Source organism: Mirounga leonina, unplaced genomic scaffold (genome assembly GCF_011800145.1).
Source record: "Mirounga leonina isolate KUSES-001 unplaced genomic scaffold, KU_Mleo_1.0 Mir_180, whole genome shotgun sequence".
Lineage (NCBI taxonomy): Eukaryota > Metazoa > Chordata > Mammalia > Carnivora > Phocidae > Mirounga > Mirounga leonina.
In genome coordinates, this window is record NW_023270469.1 from 30092180 (window position 1) to 30115210 (window position 23031).

Consider the following 23031-nt stretch of genomic DNA (forward strand, 5'->3'; position numbering starts at 1 on the left):
ATAGCATAAAAATACATCTAATGACATCTGCTATAAAACATTTTCCACTGGAATTTTTATACATGCATACACTCCCTTTAGATGAGGAATTTTAGCATTAAAACTATATTAAATTGTAGTGTTTTCAAGAATAATGTAAAAAATTGTGCCAAACACAATAATTTATAATTATATTCAAATAAGTATTCTCTGATAAAATGTTTTATACTTTTTAAGAGTTATAGTAACAATTTTAGATCCAGAAAGAAATGACCATTACAAAATCTGGACAATGAAATTTCAGTTTTAATGTTTATTAATTTTTTCCATGAGTTTACACATACAATGGCAAATAAATAGTTACTATCAAAATTAGCCACCTGAGTAGTTTATTCAGCAAATATTTATTGGGTGTCTATGTGCCAGACCCTGTTCTAGATGCTGGAGATACAGCAATACACAAAACAGACAAAAATAATTCTCCAAGTGGAACTTACAGTCCAATGTTTCAAATGCAGAACATAGCCGTTAAGAAAAAAAAGCAAATTAAAAAAAAGGTTAGAAAGTGATAAGGGCTGTGGAATAAAATAAAACAGGGATAAAGAATAAGTATGGGGTCGGAGGTGACCACTGCAATTTTATGGATTGGCTGGGAGGCCATTACTGAGAAGTGACATTGGAGCAAAGTCCTGAAGATGAGGGAGAAAGCCAGGTGATACTTAGAGATCTAGAACAGAAAGCATTCTTGGAAGAAGTAGCAAGTGTGAAGGCCCTAAAGTGGGAGTATCTATGGCAGTCTTCACATAGTAAGAATGCCAGAGAAGTTGAAACCCACTGAGTCATGGAGGGGACGAAGAAGCTGTACTGGGACTTGAAAGTATGCTAAGGACTGGCTCCTTTTCTGAGCAAGAAGCTACTGGAGGGTTGTGAGACAGGAAGTGCCATGATTTGCCATGTATTTTAAGAGTCCCTTTGGCTGCTGTAGTGAAAATAGTCTGAAAGAGGCCAAGGACAGATCACGGAGACCAATTAAGGGACTGTTGTAGTAATCCAAGCAAGAGATCATCATTGGAAGTCATGAGAAGTATTCAGCTCTGAAGGTATTTTGAAGGTAGAGCCAATAGGATTTGCTGATGGATAGGTGTAGAGTGAGATAAACAGATGATTCAAGTTTAACTGTAAAATTTTTTAGCTTGAACAACTAGAAGGTGGTGTTGCTACTTACTACAATGAGAAAATTCAGGATTCTGGACATGTTATGTTTGAGTCGGCTAGTAGATACCCAAGTGGAACAGCTGAATAGGCATTTGGAGAGGACTTTGGAATTCAGGAAAGAAGTTAGAGTTGGTGATAAGATTTCTGAGTTTCTAGCAGTATAGATGGTACTCAAGTTATGTGACTGAATGAAATCTCTGATGGAATGAGTATGGATATAAAAGAGTCTGCAGACTGAGCCCTGGGGTCACCCCCAAGTTTAGACAGGGAAGATAAGAAGGAACCAGTAAAGGGAGCTTCAGAAGGAATAGGTGGCAATATAGGACAGTACAAAGTCCTGGAATCCAAGCCAAGAGAATATTTAAATGGGACTGAAAGCTGTAAACTATCAGGGACTACGAGAGGTTAAGAAAGATCGTGTATTCTGATTTAGAGTTTAATTCCTACCAACTTAATTAGATTAATTCATATTGATTATATACAATGGCCATTAAGTTGAATAACAGATCTAGTAGAATACTATTAAAAAAGGCATAAAGTATAAGTCTAGGGCATTTATACAGTTCTAACAACTGGGGACAGGATGCATTCAGTTAAAGTGATATCACAATGTTTAGTGTTTAAGAACAAGGGCTTTTGAGTCTAAGTGACCTGGGTTTATTAATCCCAGTTTTGCTGGGATTTGTTTATACCAAACTCATATGAGACATTTATTAAAACTGTAACCCTTTTAAACATCTCTTAAACTCCCAATATTTAATTCTACCTTCTGTAAAAAAAAATGAGATTGAACTAAGTTAATCATAATCATTTTTATGATACCATACAGCTCTTAAATTCTACAAATGTATGATTGAGAAGAATAAAACACTATGGAAGGAAATCAAACTATAATCTGAGATGTCAGAGGCTTGAAAGGTACAAAGGTGATAGTTATAATAAAACTGAGGAATAACTAAAGGGTTATATAGATGCTTAATTTCATAGGAATGTAATTGTTTCAACCATAAAAGTAAGAGGGACTAAATCAAGTAATTCATCCATTTTCAGCTTTGAATAGGTAGAAAATCAGTTACAATTGGGAAGGAAAGCAGCAGAAGGCTAGGCACATTAGCTTACTTCAACCTGCAGCATATCACATGACATTATCACATCATATGTTATAACGATCCTTATAAAACAAAAGAATTAGTGAAAGAAAAATAAAATATTAAGGTGCTACTGAGGCAGAATGTCAGGCAAATGAACCTATTCCAATTAAAGAGTATAACTTTGTGTGAACTGTTTTAATAATCTTGTTCATTATTTCTTAATAAAATTCTTAATCTAAAGTCCTATTACCACTCAAAACTGCAATTGGCACTTAATGCTTTCTAGACTTCAACTTTCTGCTAGAAAATTCTTTATTGTAATGTTATCTCTTCATTTTATGATGTGTGTATTCAGCTGAAAAATAAGAAATCGCCTACTCGGTTTCCTACTAAAGAGGCCAAAGTAAAATGGAAAATGTGCCTTCTGGATACGGGGCAGAAGAAAACCACCAAATCACCAGAGCACTGGAATAATCAAGCCAAAGGCGAAAATAAGAGAGAGGTATGCTTGTATCTGCATACAAAACAAACCAAATGTGTCTAAAATCAAAATCCTTTGAACATGAAAGAGAACCTATGGTTCCATCTCAAGAGGCATTTAAACCCATGGTGTTCATTGAAGATTTGAATTTTAAAAATGGAGGGAAAAAACTGGAGGATGATCAAAGAGATGGGTATTATTCTAAAAATAAATTTAATGTGTATTTAAAAGCAGTTAGTAAAACAATTATTCTAGTTGAAAAATTAGGGATACAATCAAATTAGTACATCTGTATAAATCAGCATACTATATAGTGAACCAGAACGTGATCCTAATTCCTTGTCATTGTCCTCCTCAGCTACTAAAGTTTATTGTAAAATAAATATGATGAATAAAGAGATTGAACTAAGATGTACGTAGGCAAATAAAATTCATCCCAAATTAGAAAATAATGAAAGCATAATAATTGGCTTTTTCAAACCTGACCTTTCAAACAACAAACAAAATCACCAGTAACACACCTGTGAGTCCCTGAAGTACATCTCATATTGCTGTATCATCTGTCTGCTAATCAGGCTCCCATGATAAACCACAACATTAATATCAGTCCATGTACGAAATTCTCTCTCCCAGTTTGCAATAGTAGAAAGTGGAGCAATAATCAGGAAAGGTCCTCTTATACCAGTCAGAAGGATTTCGTAGAGGAATGTAATTGATTGAATGGTTTTGCCAAGACCCATTTCATCTGCTAAAATGCAGTTTCGTCTGAAATAAACAAATATATTATCCATGTATACATTGGGTTTTTCTGTACACTACAATGTTTTTAAAGATAAATATACAAAATAATCAAAGATCAAGTTAAAATACTTGCATTTATAAAAACATAAAAGTTGCTTAAGTGTAGACTAGGCATATCATTTTGTATATATATGAAACTATAATTTTATTATAATCCTGCAGAGGGAAAACTATAGATTTCTATAGCTCCAAAATAAAGATAACACCTGTCAGAGGTATGATTTTGTTAAAGAATGAAACGGCAGGAGTAAGGCAAACTAAATATATTATTTATTCAGGAAGCATTTATTAAATACCTTCTATATCTCAGGGAGAGTATGAGAAAATGGGATACAAAAGAAATAGAACATGTTCTCTGCCTTCCAGGGGCTTTTATCTATTAGAGAAGCAGACATGCAAATAAATAAATAAATAAATAAATCATGCAATGTGCTATCATGGAAGCACAAACAAAGCACTGGTTTTCAACTCTGGCTGGGCATTAGAAGAGCCTAAAAGCCTGAAGGAAAGAGAGATACCAAGGGCTCTCCCTACACATTATGTCAAAGTGTATGGAGTAGGATAAAAGCAGCTATAATTTTTTTAAAAAAGTTCCACAGATGATTATAATATATGGCAAGTTGAGAACCCTCGGGGTTAAGTTTATTACAGAAGCTCAGAGGAGTAAGTGTCCAACTCTGGCAAAAAGAGATGGTAGAAAAGGAGCTCTCTTTCAGAGAAGAGGTCAGTAATGGGTAGGATTTTGCCAGCGAGCACAGCAAAGGAGCAGAAGTGTAAAGAATACGATCATCACCTGGGAGACTCCAAACGTGGTTTTGAGATGAGGGTAAAAGGAGGGGGTATCACTAAGTTATGAAGAGGTCATAAATAAAGAATGTTGGACATTATTCTGTTATGCAATGGGAGTCACTTAAAATTTTTAAAGAACCCTGATGCAATTGCGTTTGTATTGAGGTTCACTCTTGCTCCACTGTGGATATTAGAAGCTGAGGTGACTAGAACCTGGCCCACTAACTGGGAAAGTACTGCAATAATGCAGGAAACAATGGTGGGCACTTGGACTAAGGGAGGGGGTACTAAGAGGAGAGAATGGATTCCAAAGTTAATTATGACTTAGAATGATTTGGACTTTGTGACCAACCAGATACACGGGGTGTTTGATGACAGCCAGATTTCAGTAATCATGTTATTCTTTTTTTTTTTTAAGTAGGCTCCATGACCCTAAGATCAAGAGTTGCATGCTCTACTGACTGAGCCAGCCAGCATCCCTTTATTGTGTTATTCTTAACCGAAATACAAAATATGTTGGAAGAACTAGTTTGGTACAGAGGAAACAGGAAACAATACGGTTAATTTTGAATTTTGTGCTGAAAAAAGAATCCGTGAGATAGATTTTAAGGTAGCAAGAGGCAAACAGAAATATGGGCTTGGAGTTCAAGGCCTTAGAGATAAAGATACGAGACCATGAGAATGTTATTGATAAATGAAGGCACAGGGGGTGTGGAGTATGGCTTAGGAAGAACAAACCTGTATTACGAGGAGAGCAAAAGAGCACCGTTAGGAGGAAAAGCAACACTGAAAGGGCAGGCAGAGGAAGGGAAACCAGCAGACCTGCAAATCACAGGGTCTGGAGAGAGTCCCACTGTGGAAGCTGCTGTGGCTGAGAATGGGGGAAAATTTACAGAAGGAGCAACCAAAACCCAAAGCAGCAGGGACACAGCAAACTAGGGCTGAAAAATACCCCGTGGATTGGGAAATAACACGTTTCAAAGATAAGACTCAAATCCAAGCAATAGGTTTAAAGCAAGTTGGAGATGAGGAAATGGGAAGAGCTCCTGTAGGCTTTCTTCCACGAAATTACAGAGGGCTCAAGGTCACTATAGAAGGAAAAACAGAACCAAGAAGAGAATGTTTATCCTTTTCTTTCTTGTATTTTTATGAAAGGTTAGACCCAGATTTGTTCACAGAGTGAAGGGACGGAGAGCACTAGTCTTGAGATGGCTTGAAGGTCTAAGAGTGCAGGATGACAGTTGATGCAAGTGAGGCTCTGAGAAAACTGGACAGGCTGCATGTCAAGAACAGAGGTGGTACATGAGTCTTGGTTGTGGGGAGGCACCTTTTAACTTCTGGTACATGAGAATGGCTAAGAAAAGCTAAGAATGGAGATATATTTGTCAGCCTGGCTGTGAGGGCAGGCAAGAACTTGAACAAGCTCACCTATGGGCCCTCCCTATGGAGCAGTCACATGGGGGTGAAGAGGGTAGGGTTGATAGACAGCCTGAGGAACGTGCTGGAAGTTTAAAACAAGCAATGTAGGCAATGGGGAAGGGTAAGCAAAACAATACTTTGTTAACTATTTTACCTGGAAGGGTCTCTTGGGAAAAATGATGGTTAACATTTAGAAAATATAAACCAGAGGAAAGACTGCTGTGTGGCATTAACAGGTACCCGTAACTCCACATGACTGTCTCAGGACTCACAGTTACTGAGTGCAACAACTCAGAAGGATCACGTGATAAGTAAAAACATGGAAGAATGATTCTGAATAAAAAGTGTCATCAAATTTTTCTGTTATTACTAATCATAATGCCTTTGCTTGCTCTTTTGTATATGCCACTATACTTTCTCAACTGTGGGTCCATTTTTCACTTCTTTTGCAATTATCTTTTCACTGCAAAAAAGTGAGCTAATGTTCCACCCAGCATTTTGAACTTGGAAAATAAATAATTAATAGCATAAATTCATTACTAGATTCTTATATTTTGATTTCTATTCCTCATCAACTGCTGACAATCTGCTTTGCTGAAGACTTAAATAATAGACCTACTTAATTCTTACTGATATAATTGCTCACATTTTACTAACTAGATTCAATTATTGGCAGATAGCAGTATAAGTTGATAAGTTGAAAAATATTCTGTAACATAACAGATGTTTTATGATGGTAAGAAAGGTATTTCAAATTTTATTATTAATCATCTTATCAACTTTCTTCTATTCTTCTATTCTGACTGGCATAATTTAAATGAAGCAGTTGAAGTCAAAATCCTAAATTATAATTTACACATCTTCCTGAGGTAACCTCACTTTCAATAAGAAAGACTCCATGACAGTAATAATATAGCAACATCAGTACCTATTTTACTTAACATATTTTGACACACATAAAAGAACAACACACTAAACTTTTTTCTATTAAGATATATTACATACCTATTGTACCAATTGAATAAGAGCCAATTGAGTCCTTCCAGTTGATATTCCCTGAGTTGATTGCCATTTTTATAGTCCCTGGATTGATCAATTTTTTTCCAAATATTAGCGGGAGGACGATCCTTTGTGGAAAAACAAAGAATGGTGTATTTCAGGTTTTTTAATCTTCCATACATCTCATACATGGTAAAAGCATTGCTTTTAAAAATAATTATAGAGGCATAACATTATATGGTGTTATGATGATATTTTTCAAACATCTAAAGACCAAATTAGTTATGCACCAATTCTTCCAGAAAATTGAAGAAGGCAGCATACGTTCTAACTCATTCCATGTAACCCAGGCACTAAAATCAAAGATACTACAAAAAAAACCCAAACAAACCAAAAACCCACTATACACCAAATCCCTAATGAATACAGATGCAAAGATTCATAACAAAATTTTAGCAAATGGAATCCAATATATGAAAAGGATAATCTATCATGACCAAGTAGATCTTTCCCAGGAATGTAAGGTTGTTGAAATATGAAAATTAATCAATGTTGATCAATAGACTAAAAAACCCAAAAATATGATAATCTCTATAGATGCAGAAAAGGGATTTAAAAACTCCAACACGTATTCCTAATAAAAATTCTCATTAAATTTTTAATAGAAGGGAACCTCCTCAGCCTGATAAGGTACATCTATGAAAAGAGCCAAAGCTAACATCATATTTAATGGTTAAAGACTGAATGTTTTCTCCTAAAAATTGGGAAAAAGGCAAGCATGTCCATTGTCACAACTTCTATTCAACATTGTACTGCAGATTCTAAGAAGTGCAATAAAGAAAAAGAAATAAAAGACATTAAGATTGGAAAGGAAAAAGTAAAACTATTTTAATTCACAGAAGACATTATTTGTGTATGTGGAAAATCCTGTAGATTCTACAACAAAGATAAGTGATTCTAGCAAAGTTGCATGATACAAGATCAATATATAGAAAATTCTATATTGTAGAAAAAATTATAAACAAATTTAAAAAGATAATATCATCTTTCATCTATCTTTCATCTATCATACATAAGAGCATCCAAAATATGAACTATTTAGGAATATATCTCACAAAAGTTGTATAAGACTGGTATATTTAAAACTACACAACATTGCTGAGAGAAATTAAAGAACGCCTAAACAAATGGACTTTCATGGACTCAAAGACTCAACATTGTTATTAATTCTTCCCAACTGAACAACAGATTCAACATAACTCAACCAAAATCCCAGCAATGTTTTTGTAGAAATTGACATGCTGATTCTAAAACCATATGGAAATGCAATAAATCAGAAATATCCAAAACAACTTAAAAAAAGAGTAAAGTTAGAGGATTTATACTGATTTCAAGACTTGTAATTACAGAATCAAGACTGGGTAGAATTGGTTTAAAGATAACAAACAGATCAGTGGAACAGAATAGAGCGTTCGAAAATATACCCACATGTATTACTCAATTGATTTTTGACAAAGTAGGAAAGGCAATTCAGTAGAGTAAAGGTAGTTTTTTCTTTTTAATCTAGAACAACTGGATACCCATAAGCAAAAAATGAACTTTGATTCATACATGTACTATATACAAAAATTAACTCAAAATGCATCGTAGACCTAAATGTTACCTAAAACTAAAAAACTTCTGGCAAAGATTTCTTAGCTATAGCACCAAAAGTATGATCCATAAGGAAAAGCCAGATAAACTGGACTTCATCAAAATGAGGAACTTTTGCTCTTTTACACTGTTAAGATAGTGAGAAGACTAGTCACAGACTTGGAGAAAACATTTGCAAATCATATATCTGATAAAGGACTTGCATCTAGAACACATAAATAATTCTTAGAGCTCAATAATAAGAAGGCAAACAACCCAATAAAAATAGGTAAAATATATGAATTGGTACTTTATTAAAGAAGATACACTAATGGCAAATAAGCACATGAAAAGATTCTCAACATCATTAATCAGTAGGAAATGCAAATGAAAACCACAATGTTATACCATTATATACATATTAGAATTGCTAAGATTAAAAACACTGTGTTCCAAGTGTCGACAAGGATGTGAAGCAACTAGGACTCTTATACAATGCTGTTGGGAATGTAATATGGTATGACCAATTGTAAAAAGCCTGGCAGTTTCTTTTTCTTTTTCTAAAGATTTTATTTATTTGACAGAGAGAGACACAGTGAAAGAGGGAACACAAGCAGGGGGAGTGGGAGAGGAAGAGCAGGGGGCCTGATGCGGGGCTCGATCCCAGGACCCCGGACCATGACCCGAGCCAAAGGCAGACGCTTAACGACTGAGCCAACCAGGCACCCCAAGTTTGGAAGTTTCTTAAAAAATTAAACATATATGTAACATATGACCCAGCCATTTTACTCATAGGTATTTACTGAAGAGAAATGAAAGCACATGTCTAGACGAAGATTTGTATACTAATGTTCATAAACTTTCTTTTTTTTTTTTTTAAGATTTATTTATTTGAGAGAGAGAAAGAGAGGAAGAGCACACAGAGGGAGATATCCCACAAATTTGTTTACCCATTCACCTATTGATGAATACGTATACTGGCTATTAGAAATAAAATTATTATGGGGGCACCTGGGTGGCTCAGTCAGTTAAACGTCTGCCTTTGGCTCAGGTCATGATCCCAGGGTCCTGGGATTGAGCCCCACATCTGGCTTCCTGCTCAGTGGGGAGTCTGCTTCTCCTTCTCACTGCTGCTCTCCCTGCTTGTGCACTCTCTCTGTCAAATAAATAAAATCTTTAAAGAAAAAAACCAAAAAAACAAAATATGATCTATTCCATGAACAATTTTACTTCATTCCTTCTCTTCTGTTGCATCTCCACATTTTTCATGGCAGCCCTTCCTCACTCTGATGCTAATGGGAAAGTGATCTGCTCCTGCTTTTTCATGTATAAATTCCGTCGTTAGTGAACTAAGAAATTTCTGTGGCCAAATTACATTTGAAAGAGGACAGGACAAAATATTTAATAAAATCATAACAGGTCTCCTCATGGTGAATTTCTTTTGGTTGGCTCCCCAAAACTGGATTCACATGACAAAAATCCTATGTCTTAGGATTGAAAGTAAACAATTTGAGAAATTGAAAGTAAAAATTTATATAATTATCAGCAATATCACAACTTGCCATAGCCTTCTAGAATTCTATAGTTTCTGTACTAGAAAAGTCAATAATTTACTTTTTATTATTTGACCAGGGAAGAGATATGCATGTAGTCAATTAAAAAAAAAAAATCAACATACTGAATTTATGTAGGCTTTTAACAATGTTTCATATAAAAGGTTTTTCTAAAATAAAGCTACTATGGATGGAGATGAACTATTTAGTTATGGAGAATTAACTGGTTTATAGAAAAGAAGGACAACATGGGTATAATAAGGATTTTTCCTTATTATAGATATTCAGAATTAATAACTCCACCTCGTGCTGAAACTGATATTCTTGGTATTTTTATAAATGACCTGAGAGAAACAGTTGTGGGAAACTCTTAAATTCAGAGATGAGGCAGAAGCATTTGCAAGGGGTGCCTGGGCGGCTCAGTTGGTTAAGCGACTGCCTTTGGCTCAGGTCATGATCCTGGAGTCCTGGGATCGAGTCCCACGTCGGGCTCCCGGCTCAGCGGGGAGTCTGCTTCTCCCTCTGACCCTCTCCCCTCTCATGCTGTTTCTCTCTCTCTCTTTCTCTCAAATAAATAAATAATTAAATCTTAAAAAAAAAAAAAAGAAGCATTTGCAAATTGTCGAGGGAAATTTGAAGGAAATACTCATCAAAATTAAAAATGCACAAAAAGAATGAGATCTTGCCATTTGCAACGACATGGATGGAACTGGAGGGTGTTATGCTGAGCGAAATAAGTCAATCAGAGAAAGACATGTATCATATGACCTCACTGATATGAGGAATTCTTAATCTCAGGAAACAAACTGAGGGTTGCTGGAGCGCTGGGGGGGTGGGAGAGATGGGTGACAGACATTGGGGAGGGTATGTGCTATGGTGAGCACTGTGAATTATGCAAGACTGTTGAATCACAGATCTGCACCTCTGAAACAAATAATACAATATATGTTAAAAAAAGAAAAAAGAAGAAGATAGCAGGAAGGGAAGAATGAAGGGGGGGAAATCGGAGGGGGAGACGAACCATGAGAGACGATGGACTCTGAAAAACAAACCGAGGGTTCTAGAGGGGAAGAGGGTGGGAGGATGGGTTAGCCTGGTGATGGGTATTAAAGAGGGCACGTTCTGCATGGAGTACTGGGTGTTATGCACAAACAATGAATCATGGAACACTACATCAAAAACTAATGATGTTATGTATGGTGATTAACATAACAATAAAAATTTAAAAAAATAAATGCACATATGCTCTGACCAAGTGATTACACTTCTGATTTGTCTTACAGATACTTGTACATGGACTCAATGTTCAATGTAGCATAGTTTATGACAAAAAAAACAAAAACAAAACTGGAATAGCCACTAATGGAGGAATAGTTAAATTAACATACATAAGATACTATGTAGCAAGTTTTAAAACAGTATTCATTGTACACCAAAAGCAAAATTAAAAATGCAAAGATTACATTAAACCTGTTGGATAAAAGAAGTGCTAAAATTTTATGAAGTTGTCTAAGATATGGTTCTTACCAAATGTCTTGTGTCAGGCCTTGAAGCTTGTAACTGTTCAAACTCTTCTATTTTTGCAAGATCTACGTCTTCTTTTAGTTCCCATGTACTATCTTCATATGGTAATGAGCACCACTTTACTAAGTAGTAAATAACAGGCTGTAAAAAAATTTTTTTTTCCATTTTACTATTTTGAAAAAGAGAACTTAGAAACAGTTTAAATATGCTTAACCTACATCAATAAAAACTAACGAAACATTTTCCAGTGTTTTTTAGGTCATCAATTTTTAAAAAGGAGTTAAGTTTTAACATTTGGAAAGTTTTAGGTTTTTCCTAAATAAAAAAATTTTCCCCTAAATATTTACCTCACCAGTATCTTTATCTTCACAAAAAGAGACTTCTAACACTCTGTCTACTTCAACGTAGTCTGGGTTAAATGGTTCCTCTTCCATCTAAAATTAAAAAGTAACAAGTGATAATTGACAAAGAAGTAGAAAGATTAAAGTGAAATAAACACAAATTTACTAGCTATTTTCTAGATCAGAAGCTTGATTTCAATTAAATTTTCAATAAATGGGACACTTCCATTTTAATTTCCAAAAGACATCTAAGATAGGTGTCTATATTATGAATCACCACGTTATGTGTAATAAAACCAAATGAATAACACTAAGAAATAAGATACCTCAGACAAGTGACTCACTCTAGAAGACACATTCTTTAAAATTTTCCTAGAAGAGCCTCTGTATCTTTCTTGTGCCACTTTCCTCAGGTCTACGTGTTGAAGACCAATCACCCCAGCTGCAGGCTCATCTCATCTCTCAGCTGCATCAAGCATTCTTTTTTTAAAAATTGTATTTATTTGGGCGCCTGGGTGCCTCAGTTGGTTAAGCGACTGCCTTCGGCTCAGGTCATGATCCTGGAGTCCTGGGATCGAGTCCCGCATCGGGCTCCCTGCTCGGCGGGGAGCTTGCTTCTCCCTCTGACCCTCCCCCCCTCATGTGCTCTCTCTCTCTCATTCTCTCTGTCTCAAATAAATAAATAAAATATTTAAAAAAAAATTTATTTATTTGAAAGAGAGAGAGAGCACAAGCAGGGTGAGGGGCAGAGGGAAAGGGAAAAGCCGACTCCCCGCTGAGCAGGGAGCCCAATGCGGGGCTCGATCCCAGAGTTCTAGGATCACGACCTAGCCAAAGACAGACACTTAACAGACTGAGGCACCCAGGAGCCCCTCTATCAAATATTCTTTATCTACTGATGATTCTTGTGCTCAGGACCCAGTTACTTCAATGGATGCAAACTCTATCTGAGCTACCTCAAACTAGACTCATTTACTCTTCAACCTGTGCTTCTTTCGTATAGTTTCCTACTGGGTTAATGGTAACATAGCACCCCTTCCACACTTTACTCCCAGTTACCCAAGTCAGAAATGGAGAAGTCAGCTCAGATTCCTTCTCTTTTTTATCTTCCCCATCTAATAAGTCATCAATTCTTACAGATTCTGCCTTCAACTGCAACTCAAATTGGTTCCCCCTTCCTCTTTCTCACTGCTTCATCACTTTTTTTTTTTTTTTAAGATTTTATTTATTTATTTGACAGAGAGAGAGACAGTGAGAGCAGGAACACAGCAGGGGGAGTGGGAGAGGGAGAAGCAGGCTTCCCGCAGAGCAGGGAGCCCGATGCGGGGCTCGATCCCAGGACCCTGGGGTCATGACCTGAGCCGAAGGCAGACGCTTAACGACTGAGCCACCCAGGCACCCCACTGCTTCATCACTTCTTACTTGGACCTTAAACAACCTCCTAACTAGTCTTCGACTACCTTCCTGCCTCCCTTTAGTCCATTTTCACATTGACCCTAGAGCGATGTTTCTCAAATATAAATCTTACCTATTGCTCCCTTGCTTCAAATCCTTCACTGACCCTCCCTTGTTTGGAGATCAGGCCCACATTGGTTTTTGTGGAATAAGTAAGATCCTACCTTGTCTTCCAGCCTCATCTCCTATCACTTGGCACAGCTGTACCCCAGATTTCATGCTTCCAAAGTACAAAACACAGGCTTTTCAAACTCCATGTTATGGCACACCTCCATGTTTTTATACTCCTTCTCTCCTCTGAACAGACTACTGTTCCTTCTCTTGTCTGCCTGGCTGCTTCCTATTCATTCCTGAATGCCTCACTTTCAATAGACCTTCTCTGCTATCTCTGCTGCCTCTCCTCCTCTGCTTAATCTCTAAATACTGTAATGCTTCACAGTTCTGTCTTTAGTTCTCTTCACTGTCTCAAATCCTTCCTGAACGAGAGTATCATCTCAGGATCTCTTGATAACAAAGAGCACTGCCCAACAGAAAGAGGAAAGGGGAACCAATTTGAGTTGCAGTTGAAGGCAGAATCTGTAAGAATTGATGACTTATTAGATGGGGAAGATAAATGAGGTATGAGAATGGTAATGAGGTACTTTAAGACAATCTGCATAGCTCCAATTTATGTTGTACTTGAGTCAAGTGAGAAAAATTAGTCTTTATGAAAAATTAAAAGATTATTAATTAAGTACTTCTAAAATCTTCAGCTCATTAGAAACTTCTATATTAGAGTGAGGATGTGAAAAATTTTTGGCCTCCCAGCATCCATAAACTGAGTAGGTCATCAGAATCATCAAATTTTTGAAGGAGATTTTATAATTACAAAGGAAGTAACAGTAACTTCATGGTGAAAAAATCTGCCAGATACTACCATAATCTAGTGATTAAAGCTAACACCACCAGTAATGGGGCAAATAGGTATCAACGCTCCTCCTCCTTCAGTGAGAAGGGTACAGCATCATTTCTGTGGTGGTCTTTTATTTTTAAAGTTTAATTCCAGGGTAGTTAACATTCAGTGTTATATTAGTTTTGTATGTACAATACAGTGATGTTCTTTTAAAAAACGCATGACTTAAAAAAAAATAATGCATGACTTGAATACTGAGGCAACATGAGACAACCCCAAATTTAGGGACATTCTACAAAATAAACCACTTATACTCTTAAAAAAATGTCCAAGTAATGAAAAACAAAGAAAGACTAACAGAGACAATGACAACTAAATTCAACATATGATGCTAGATTGGATTCTGGACCACAATAAACACAGAAACACCTTTTTTGCTATAAAAATAGTGGAACAATTAGTGAAATATGAGTAAGGTCGGTCTGTAGATGAGCTAATGCTACATAAATGTTAATTATACTATTATTTTATAACATAATTAAAAAAATTAAATACTGAAGTATTTGCAATTTACATTCAAATGGTTTAGAAAAGAAATGTATGTGAATGGGAGAGAGGCAGGGAAAGAGAGAGAGGAGGACAGAGGCAGAAGGAGAATGAATGTGAGTGACAAAGCCAACATGGTAAAATATGAACATTTAGGGAATCTTATTAAAATGTATGTAGGAAAATAAAACATATAGCATAGGGAATATAGTCAGTGGTATTGTAATAGTGCTGTATGGTAACTGATGGTAGCTACACTTGGGATGAGCACAGCATAACATATAGAGAAACTGAATCACTATGTTGTACACCTGAAACTAATGTAACACTGTGTGTCAACTATACTTCAATAATATATATATGTAGGAATTCATTGTACTATTTTTGCAACTTAGATTTTTCAAAATAAAAGCTCTAAAAAATCTTCAAATTAGAAAGTTAAAAAAATTTAGATAAATCTAAAAATGCTCTAAAACAAGCCTATTAAAAGGAAAAAGAAAAAAATTTAGAGTAGAAAAGGACATCAACTAATTGGTGAGGCCTTTAAAATGAATTATGCCTAAGATGGTTTGTTCATACATACACAAACCTGGCATAGAAAATATGCAATGTATTTCACGTACTGAAAAATCTTAAGTTTCCATTTATTTGCTACATTACCATTTTCATCACTTGTATAACTTTGCTGATACAATTCTCTGAGATATTAACCCACCCATATTCAACTCTAAGTTGAATTAGCATGTATTTCATGCTAATTTAAAAATACAAGAGTTATCTACCACTCCGAATTATCAGTGTTCCTGTTTCAGCTAGTTTCCAAGCTAAATTTAGTGAGAGAAAATTACTATATGTAGACGCATTTGTGTTCAAATATCAAACTTGGAAGCCTAAGAATTAAAATGAATAATATTTAAAATTTGATAAATACTGCATGTGTTCAGAGATCAACACATAATAGTTTCATTTATTTCTTTTTCTTACATCTGCAAAAAAATGTGCTCTTTGTGCTTGTCTCAATTTGAATCGTTTGATTTTCTGCTGGATCCTTTTATCTTTCAAAAGCTGCTGTTCTGTGGCCCACTCACAGTGAAGATAGGAGCTAAAATTTTTATAAAAGCAATATATTAGAATGACATAGAAAAACATGTTTTAGTTTTTTAAGATTTATTTTTATTCACAGCATCCAATACAGAATATTCAACTTTACGAATAGGTAGCTCATCATTTCATTTAATGGCAACAGACTCCATACAATTTCTAAAGCCACTGTGGTCACTATATCCTAAGAAGACTGTAGTATAAAGGTGTGCCATTTGCCACATAGAAAGAGAATGATAAACCAAGTCATAAAGGTAATGAGACGTGATTTATCATTTATTTCCTCATTGTAACAGTTTTGTCATGATCAGAAAGCTAACTTGTTTTGAAACCAATGTAAGTTTATTTAAAACACTTTCTCACCTAAGTATAGAAAAAACTTGAATAATAAGAAAAGTTCAACAATATAATAATGTCTATAATTTGTAAAAGAATATTTTATAAAGATTCCTGCATTTTGATGTTAATAATTAACATTTCCTGAAAAAAATTCACTTAAATTTTACCACAAAAAGTTTTGAACTAATAAAACATTTTAAAATTCAGGTAAAATAAAAAAATAATTTAACTTAATATTTTTAAATATATTAATTTATATATAAATCAGCATTTTCTAACTTAGATACTTACTAATTCTTGTATTTTACAAAAAATTCTTCTGTATCAATCATCACTCCAGGTGATACCTAAGAAAATAAAATCAATACTTATGACTTTAATAATCAGGCCATGGACTATAAAGGGTAAAATGTAATGTGCAATTACTTACTTCCTTTTTTACAGTTCTAGAAGATAGTATTTTGTCTACAATTGCAGCATCTTCTTCACTTGGATTCTCCTATGGGATGGAGGAAAGAAGATACAATGTCACATTCTAAAAATTCCTTTAGTTGCCACTTTATATGTTTATGAACACACTAAAATTCAGTTTATTTAGCACATGTGTCAGGCACTGTGTTAAATGTTAGGAATATAAAAATGGAAAAAGAAATCATTGCTGTTATTGTCCTTGTCATCATCTGCATCATCATCATCATGGTAAACATACTGTGCTTCTTAATGGGCTCAGCATTATTGTCAGCACTTTACATACAGTAACTAATTTAGTCCTTGCAACTACACTACGCCATTGTCATCTCTCCACTGTACAGATTAGGAAGCTCAGGCACAGAGAACTAAGTACTTGCCCAAGGTGTCAGATCACTCAGCTGGCAGATGAGTGGTTGGTTCACAATCCAAATAAGGAAGATTGAAAGAGGAAAATGCATAATCAAAGACAGAGAGTGCACCTATGTTCAGAAGGTCAGAGGATTCAGTGCTTGTAAAGCAGTGGCTGGAGATAAGCCCCCAAAAAATTCATACAAAGGGCTTTATATGATGTGCTAAGAAGGCATCATTATTTTTTGTGAGACTTAGGAAGCTATAAGAGGAGCTTTAAGTATAAAGTACTATGATCAGGCCTGTAATTTAGAAATATTCTGCAGAAAGTATAGAATCTGGAGGAGTTTCAGAAATATCTATTTAGGGTGTGAAAAATGTGGTGATAAACCGGATGAAGAAGCAAAGGAAGAAAACAGAGGATGAATTCCTAGGTTTCTGATCTGAATAATTAATGCTTCTATTAACTACAATAGGGAATCCAGGAGGAAAAGTTGGAGTAGGTTTTCGGAGGAAAGATAATAAAAGTATTTTAAAGAAAATATGTTGGTTTCAAATGATTTATAGTCATAATTCCAAATATGTCTTACCACAAATAATTGTAAAGGCTGTTCACTAGGTAAAGGAGCTGAATTCTTTTTTATTTTCATAGAACCTTTAACCTCTTCTTCAGATTGTTTCCCTTCTGCATCTTCTGCATATTTTTTTCTTTTAATTTGACGATTTGATCTTCTTTTCTGCAATGAACCATAAGGATCATATTTATATGATAGATTTTAAAGGAAAGATTTTTAAAATAATTACTTTTAGTGTGGCAATTTTGTACATTTCTGAAATTATATTCGGCACTCATCTTTTCTCATTTTTCCTTTTAATTAAAGGAAGATTGTAACTTGCCCTTTCTCACAGGCTTAGAATCTTGTTTTACTTCCTAAGGTTTCAAATAACAAAGATTAGTAATACCTTTATTACTTTTCTTTAGAAATTGTTAGGAATAAAAAGATTTATTTTATTTAACTATTTCACAGCTTGGGCAAAACCTATTTTATTAGTAATATGTTTATTGTTTTATTACTTCTCTTTAGAAACTATTGTTCAGAAGAGTAAAACATGTTTTATTTAGCTATTTAACTCTTTGGGCAACACATATTTTAAACTGTTAATACTTTCAAGTTTCTGCCCCAAACCTAAAAAGTGCATCAGATGAATACTGGTTAAATAATTAATCGGGGACATAAAACTAAAAGAATAAATCAAACAATATTTACCACAAAATCCATGAACTTGTGTTTAAAACAGAATAAAACAAAAGAATATAAAATATTTTAAAAGAGATACACAAAATAATCAAGTAAATCTACCAAATAATTAAATGTGTATGAAAGAAGAACCAGTGTTTTACTAACTTTACTAGCTTCCCTTAAAAATAAAGAACATCACTATTAAAACCAGAAGTAAGCCTTTTGAAAAGTATTACATGTAGTACCATAATTTTAAAATAAACTAAGTGATTTTAAATCAGGTATCAAATACACATGGCTTTACTTACCACCCTAAAGATCTAATATTTGATGTTCCCCACTATAAAATCAAAATCTCACGTTGGCTTGACAACTTCAGAGGACTTAGGTTTGCTTTTTTCCACCTCTTTAAAATCTCATGGGTGGAGGAATCTTAGCCAACTTTTCTATTGCTCAATATTTGGTAAATCAACCCCTTCTTCCTTTCTCTATGCCATTTTCTTTTATATATTTAGTAACTCCCATGACATTCCCCGATAATGTGACCTGAAAATAACCCATGTATTCTCCTTTTGGTTTCTGCCAGTACCCTCAATTTGGCAGGCCTTTCCTATTTCCATGACAAATATGGCTCCATCAGTGCAGCAGGCTGGGGGGAAACTGTTCTCGGCATCCAAAAAGTCACAAAGGCCTTTAGTGTGCCTTTGCCTCTTTCTCTTGAGTTGTGGAATATTGAGAGAAAGAAAGGCACTAATATGGTAAGTTAGCTCAGCCAAATAGAGTTGATAACTTCATGGCTCAATTAGGATGGGTCTCATCACCTCTTGGCCATGAAGACATTTACATTTTCAAAACTCAAAGTAACACTTTTGTTAATATGGGAGACCGGGAAGGTGGCATATAAAAGTTATAATAAAAGGACTTGTAGAAAACCAAATTTTCCCACATCCTATTTTGAAAAAAATATGTAATATTTATTATTACTTGAGAGAAAAAGTCTATGGATCTCTAGTCTAATACAAGGCTAAAGGAATATTTAGAGTTCTACAATAGGCATCATATGGCTCTGAATATTCAAGAATAGTTTAAATTAATAAACCAACAGTGACATTTATTATTCTAACAATAACATGTATTACCAATGTTATGTCTCACTGGGCACAAATCTTTTTTTTTTTTTTTAAAGATTTTATTTATTTATTTGACAGAGAGAGACACAGCGAGGGAACACAAGCAGGGGGAGTAGGAGAGGGAGAAGCAGGCTTCCTGCAGAGCAGGGAGCCTGATGCGGGGGTTCGATCCCAGGACCCTGGGATTACGACCTGAGCCGAAGGCAGACGTTTAATGACCGAGCCACCCAGGCGCCCCTGGGCACAAATCTTCTAAATAATGAAGTTTAAGAATAATTCAGTATACTTTTAGAAGATTCTGTTTGATGTTTTCAGCATTTAAGTTTCCTTTCTGGTCATTTAGGCATCTATTAGCTCTTTGAAATGCCTCACTTAGGTCTTTAGTAAATTGTAAATGGGTGGCCTGAAAGAATCCTTTGAACTCTCAAAAGTGCAAATTGAGTTGATTCTTCACAAGATAAAATGAGAGCAATAAATTTGTAAACTGCACCCTCATGAAGACTTTATCAGTCTAAAAAATTAATTAAAAAGTCCGAGTTATATGATTATAGCTGGAATATTATAAGATTATAGATATTATAAGATTATAGCTGGAATCATTACAGTGGAATAAATTATATTCTACTAGAGTACCCAGTTACACATCAGGCAGAGCCAAATGAGGTGCCACTCTCATCAAATTATCTTTCTCTGTCATGTAATATCACTACTACTTTAAAAATATAAAAACTAATTTGGTGTACCCATTTTTGGCTAATGTGCTTTTTTCTGGCTTTCTTTCTCTTAATGTTTTCAAAGCACAATTTAAAATAGTGACAAATTCTTTCTTCGAATTTCTTTCCAGCTTTTTTTCTTCTGTCTTAGAGGCTTCAACGGATCAGTCCACAACACTTCACATAAGCCATCAGAAATACACTCATAAATGACTAATATTTTGTTATAACATGTTGTTTCCTATACTAATCCTAATATAATGTGCTGCGTTTGTTTTTTTAATGAAGTCTGCAAATACAGTCAGTCTACTGAAGTACTGTGTATTAAGATTAAAGGTAAAAAATTAAATATCACATCCAGATTTTTAGATTTCCACCTGACTCCAAGCCTGAAACTTATTTTTTCAGCCTTCAAATCTTGATAGTCCCTGGTGGTTGAAAGCTACATGGACCTCTCCATCATTGATATGGTACATTTAAATATATCAGTAAAACAGATTTATAATCGTTTACTAGAAAGTATTTCTTTTCTTCTTCACCTATATTTTAGTGTTAAAGCAACATGCCTATCAAAGCAACCTAATACTACAAGGAAAGGTATGGAAGAAATGTGCATGTTAACCTATTCTACCATTTCATTGTTTGGTAATTACAAGATGGAAAAATGGCCAGCCTTATGCTAGTAAAAATTAAACTGAATTTTCTCATGGTGAATAAGGTAGCTGTAAGTCTGCCTGAGTGAAGGGTAACATGTGAAGAAAAAGCCAGGCCATATAATATCAGGAGCTCAGTCACTGCCCTTACCTCAACTCTCGCAGCAGCCCAGGAGCCTTGAGCCACTACTCTCCCATTGGATAAGAAGCTGCATAAGGAAGAAGAAAGGCCATTCAGGGGCTTTCTGGCCCCATAATTCAACAACTGCCACCACCCATAACGGCCTAGAGTTGTACTTTAATTATTAGAGAGCAGAGGGTGGCCTGAATTATTATGACCTTCCCTATATATATATATATATATATATTTTTTTTTTAACTTCACAAGGTTATTTTGAATATCCACCTATTAAAAAAAAGGCAAAATGCACAGTATGCTTGTCTACATTAGGGGATTTTAAATATAATTGGTTATCTTTTCTTTGACAGAAGCAGACCAAAGGAATTATCTCTAGTAATGATTCAATCCATTTGCTCTATCACTGTATGTGATTCTAAAACTTAGGATCTCCATCATTAAGTTCAATTCAAAGCACTATATAAGTACAGGATAATATCACTAGCTATTTCTCCATGCTAAAAGCCATCAGGGACTTTGGACTGTTATTAGCCTCTCTGGGATTTGGTTTCACTATCTGAAAAATGAGGGGTTTAGAGAGGATATGTAAGTTTCCTCCCAGGTCCAACATTCTATGGTAATACTATTAGAAGCATATTGTCATAATGCTGTCTTCAAGTTCTACCATATAATAAAATGTAGTTTTATTACTAAACTAGGGTATAAATAACCATAAAGCAGGTTTAGGCTACCTAGATATTTCTATCAGTGCTTCATTTCTCAGAAAAAAATGTAATACTCACTTGAGAGTCTTCCTCTTTGCATGTATGTTGTGGCATCTGCTCTGTGTCAGATAGCTCATCTGAAGACTCATTCTTTCTTTTTTGTTTCTTACCCAATGTAATAATGAGTTTGCTGTTTCAGGAGGAAAAGAGTAAACAGTGTGAACTCTGCCTTTTTCCATTTGTGGTCATATTAAGATTGCCATGATAAACATTCTTCCATTTCATATCACAGGAATTTTCAACCAAAGAGGATAATTATCATGAAACCCATAATGACATTTTCGAGACAAAAACTGCATTCTAATGGAACAAAATACAAACCAGTATTACAGTTAACATACTTTTAAGCACAGAAAGGCAGTCAAGTTCTATCACTTGTTTCTCAGGCTCAAAATTATTTTTCATGGGAAAAAATGTCAGGTGATATAACTGTATTTAGTAATTAAAATAATTCATTTATTGTCTTGTAGATTTGGAATGAGGGTTTCTCACCCTTCTACCTCTTACTAAGTTCAAATTCTACTTAATGTCCTTCTATCCCACCTATTCCCTAGAAGCCTCTACTACTTTTTACCCTAATTTCTCCCTTACTGAAAATACTTCAACAATGGATTGTCCTTAAATTATTTCATTTATGCTAAGGCTTATCTTAGCTGCAGTATATGTTCCTAAAGAGTTAAAAAACTCTTTTTTTATATTTCCACAGTTTGCCTGTCTCTCTCATATATATATATGTGTGTGTGTATATATATATTAATATTTATATACACACATCAAATACAAATGTTTAAAATGAAAATGTGTTTTCAGTTTTTTTCCTGATCAGAGGTAGAAAGTACAGAGCTCCCACATTTCCTTATTCTGGTTCAACAGATGAGAGGGCATGATTTTGAAGTATCATACTAATCATAAACCATGCTAATTGCTAATCAGGGAAATTCTATTTTAGATATCCATATTCCAAACAGAGAAAATTTCCCCAAATATTTTTAAGTATGATGTATCAGAAAGATAGAAGAACTTTCTTCAACAATTATTTATTAATGTGGGAGAACTTGGAGGTTAAGAGCACACACTTTAAAATCAAAGCATCAAAGATTTTAAACCTGATTTTACCATTTGCTTATCTGTAAGACACCTGGCAAATTATTTGATCTCTTTTAGCCTTAGTTTCCCTGCCAGGAAAATAGGGATCCTATAATAGCTACCTCTACTGTTGCTGAGAATTAAGTGGGATAATGCAAATGAGTTCTTAGCGAAGTCCTGACACAGTAATTTCTGAACTAACCTCTATTATTATATGCCAGGTACTCCTAGGTTCTAGGATTTGACACAGTCCCTAACGTTAAAGTATCATTGTTAAAATATGAACACGGCTCAGCTCAAACTCAGAAGAAGTTAGTACCGGATGTAAT

The 23031-nt window shown here is 34.8% G+C and overlaps 1 protein-coding gene across 11 annotated transcripts in view; it reads right to left on the reverse strand.

Annotated features, from left to right (window-relative positions):
• Positions 1–23031, reverse strand: part of CHD9 (chromodomain helicase DNA binding protein 9) — a 215238-nt gene that overhangs the window by 67738 nt on the left and 124469 nt on the right. For all 11 annotated transcript variants that reach the window (XM_035025212.1, XM_035025216.1, XM_035025214.1 and 8 more), the window contains 9 exons: positions 21635–21746; positions 17567–17713; positions 16588–16656; positions 16449–16504; positions 15702–15819; positions 11831–11917; positions 11487–11624; positions 6781–6902; positions 3288–3531 (listed from right to left, as the gene is read on the reverse strand). In XM_035025212.1, the coding sequence (XP_034881103.1) occupies positions 3288–3531; positions 6781–6902; positions 11487–11624; positions 11831–11917; positions 15702–15819; positions 16449–16504; positions 16588–16656; positions 17567–17713; positions 21635–21746 (1093 nt within the window). The remainder of the gene's footprint in view (positions 1–3287; positions 3532–6780; positions 6903–11486; positions 11625–11830; positions 11918–15701; positions 15820–16448; positions 16505–16587; positions 16657–17566; positions 17714–21634; positions 21747–23031) is intronic.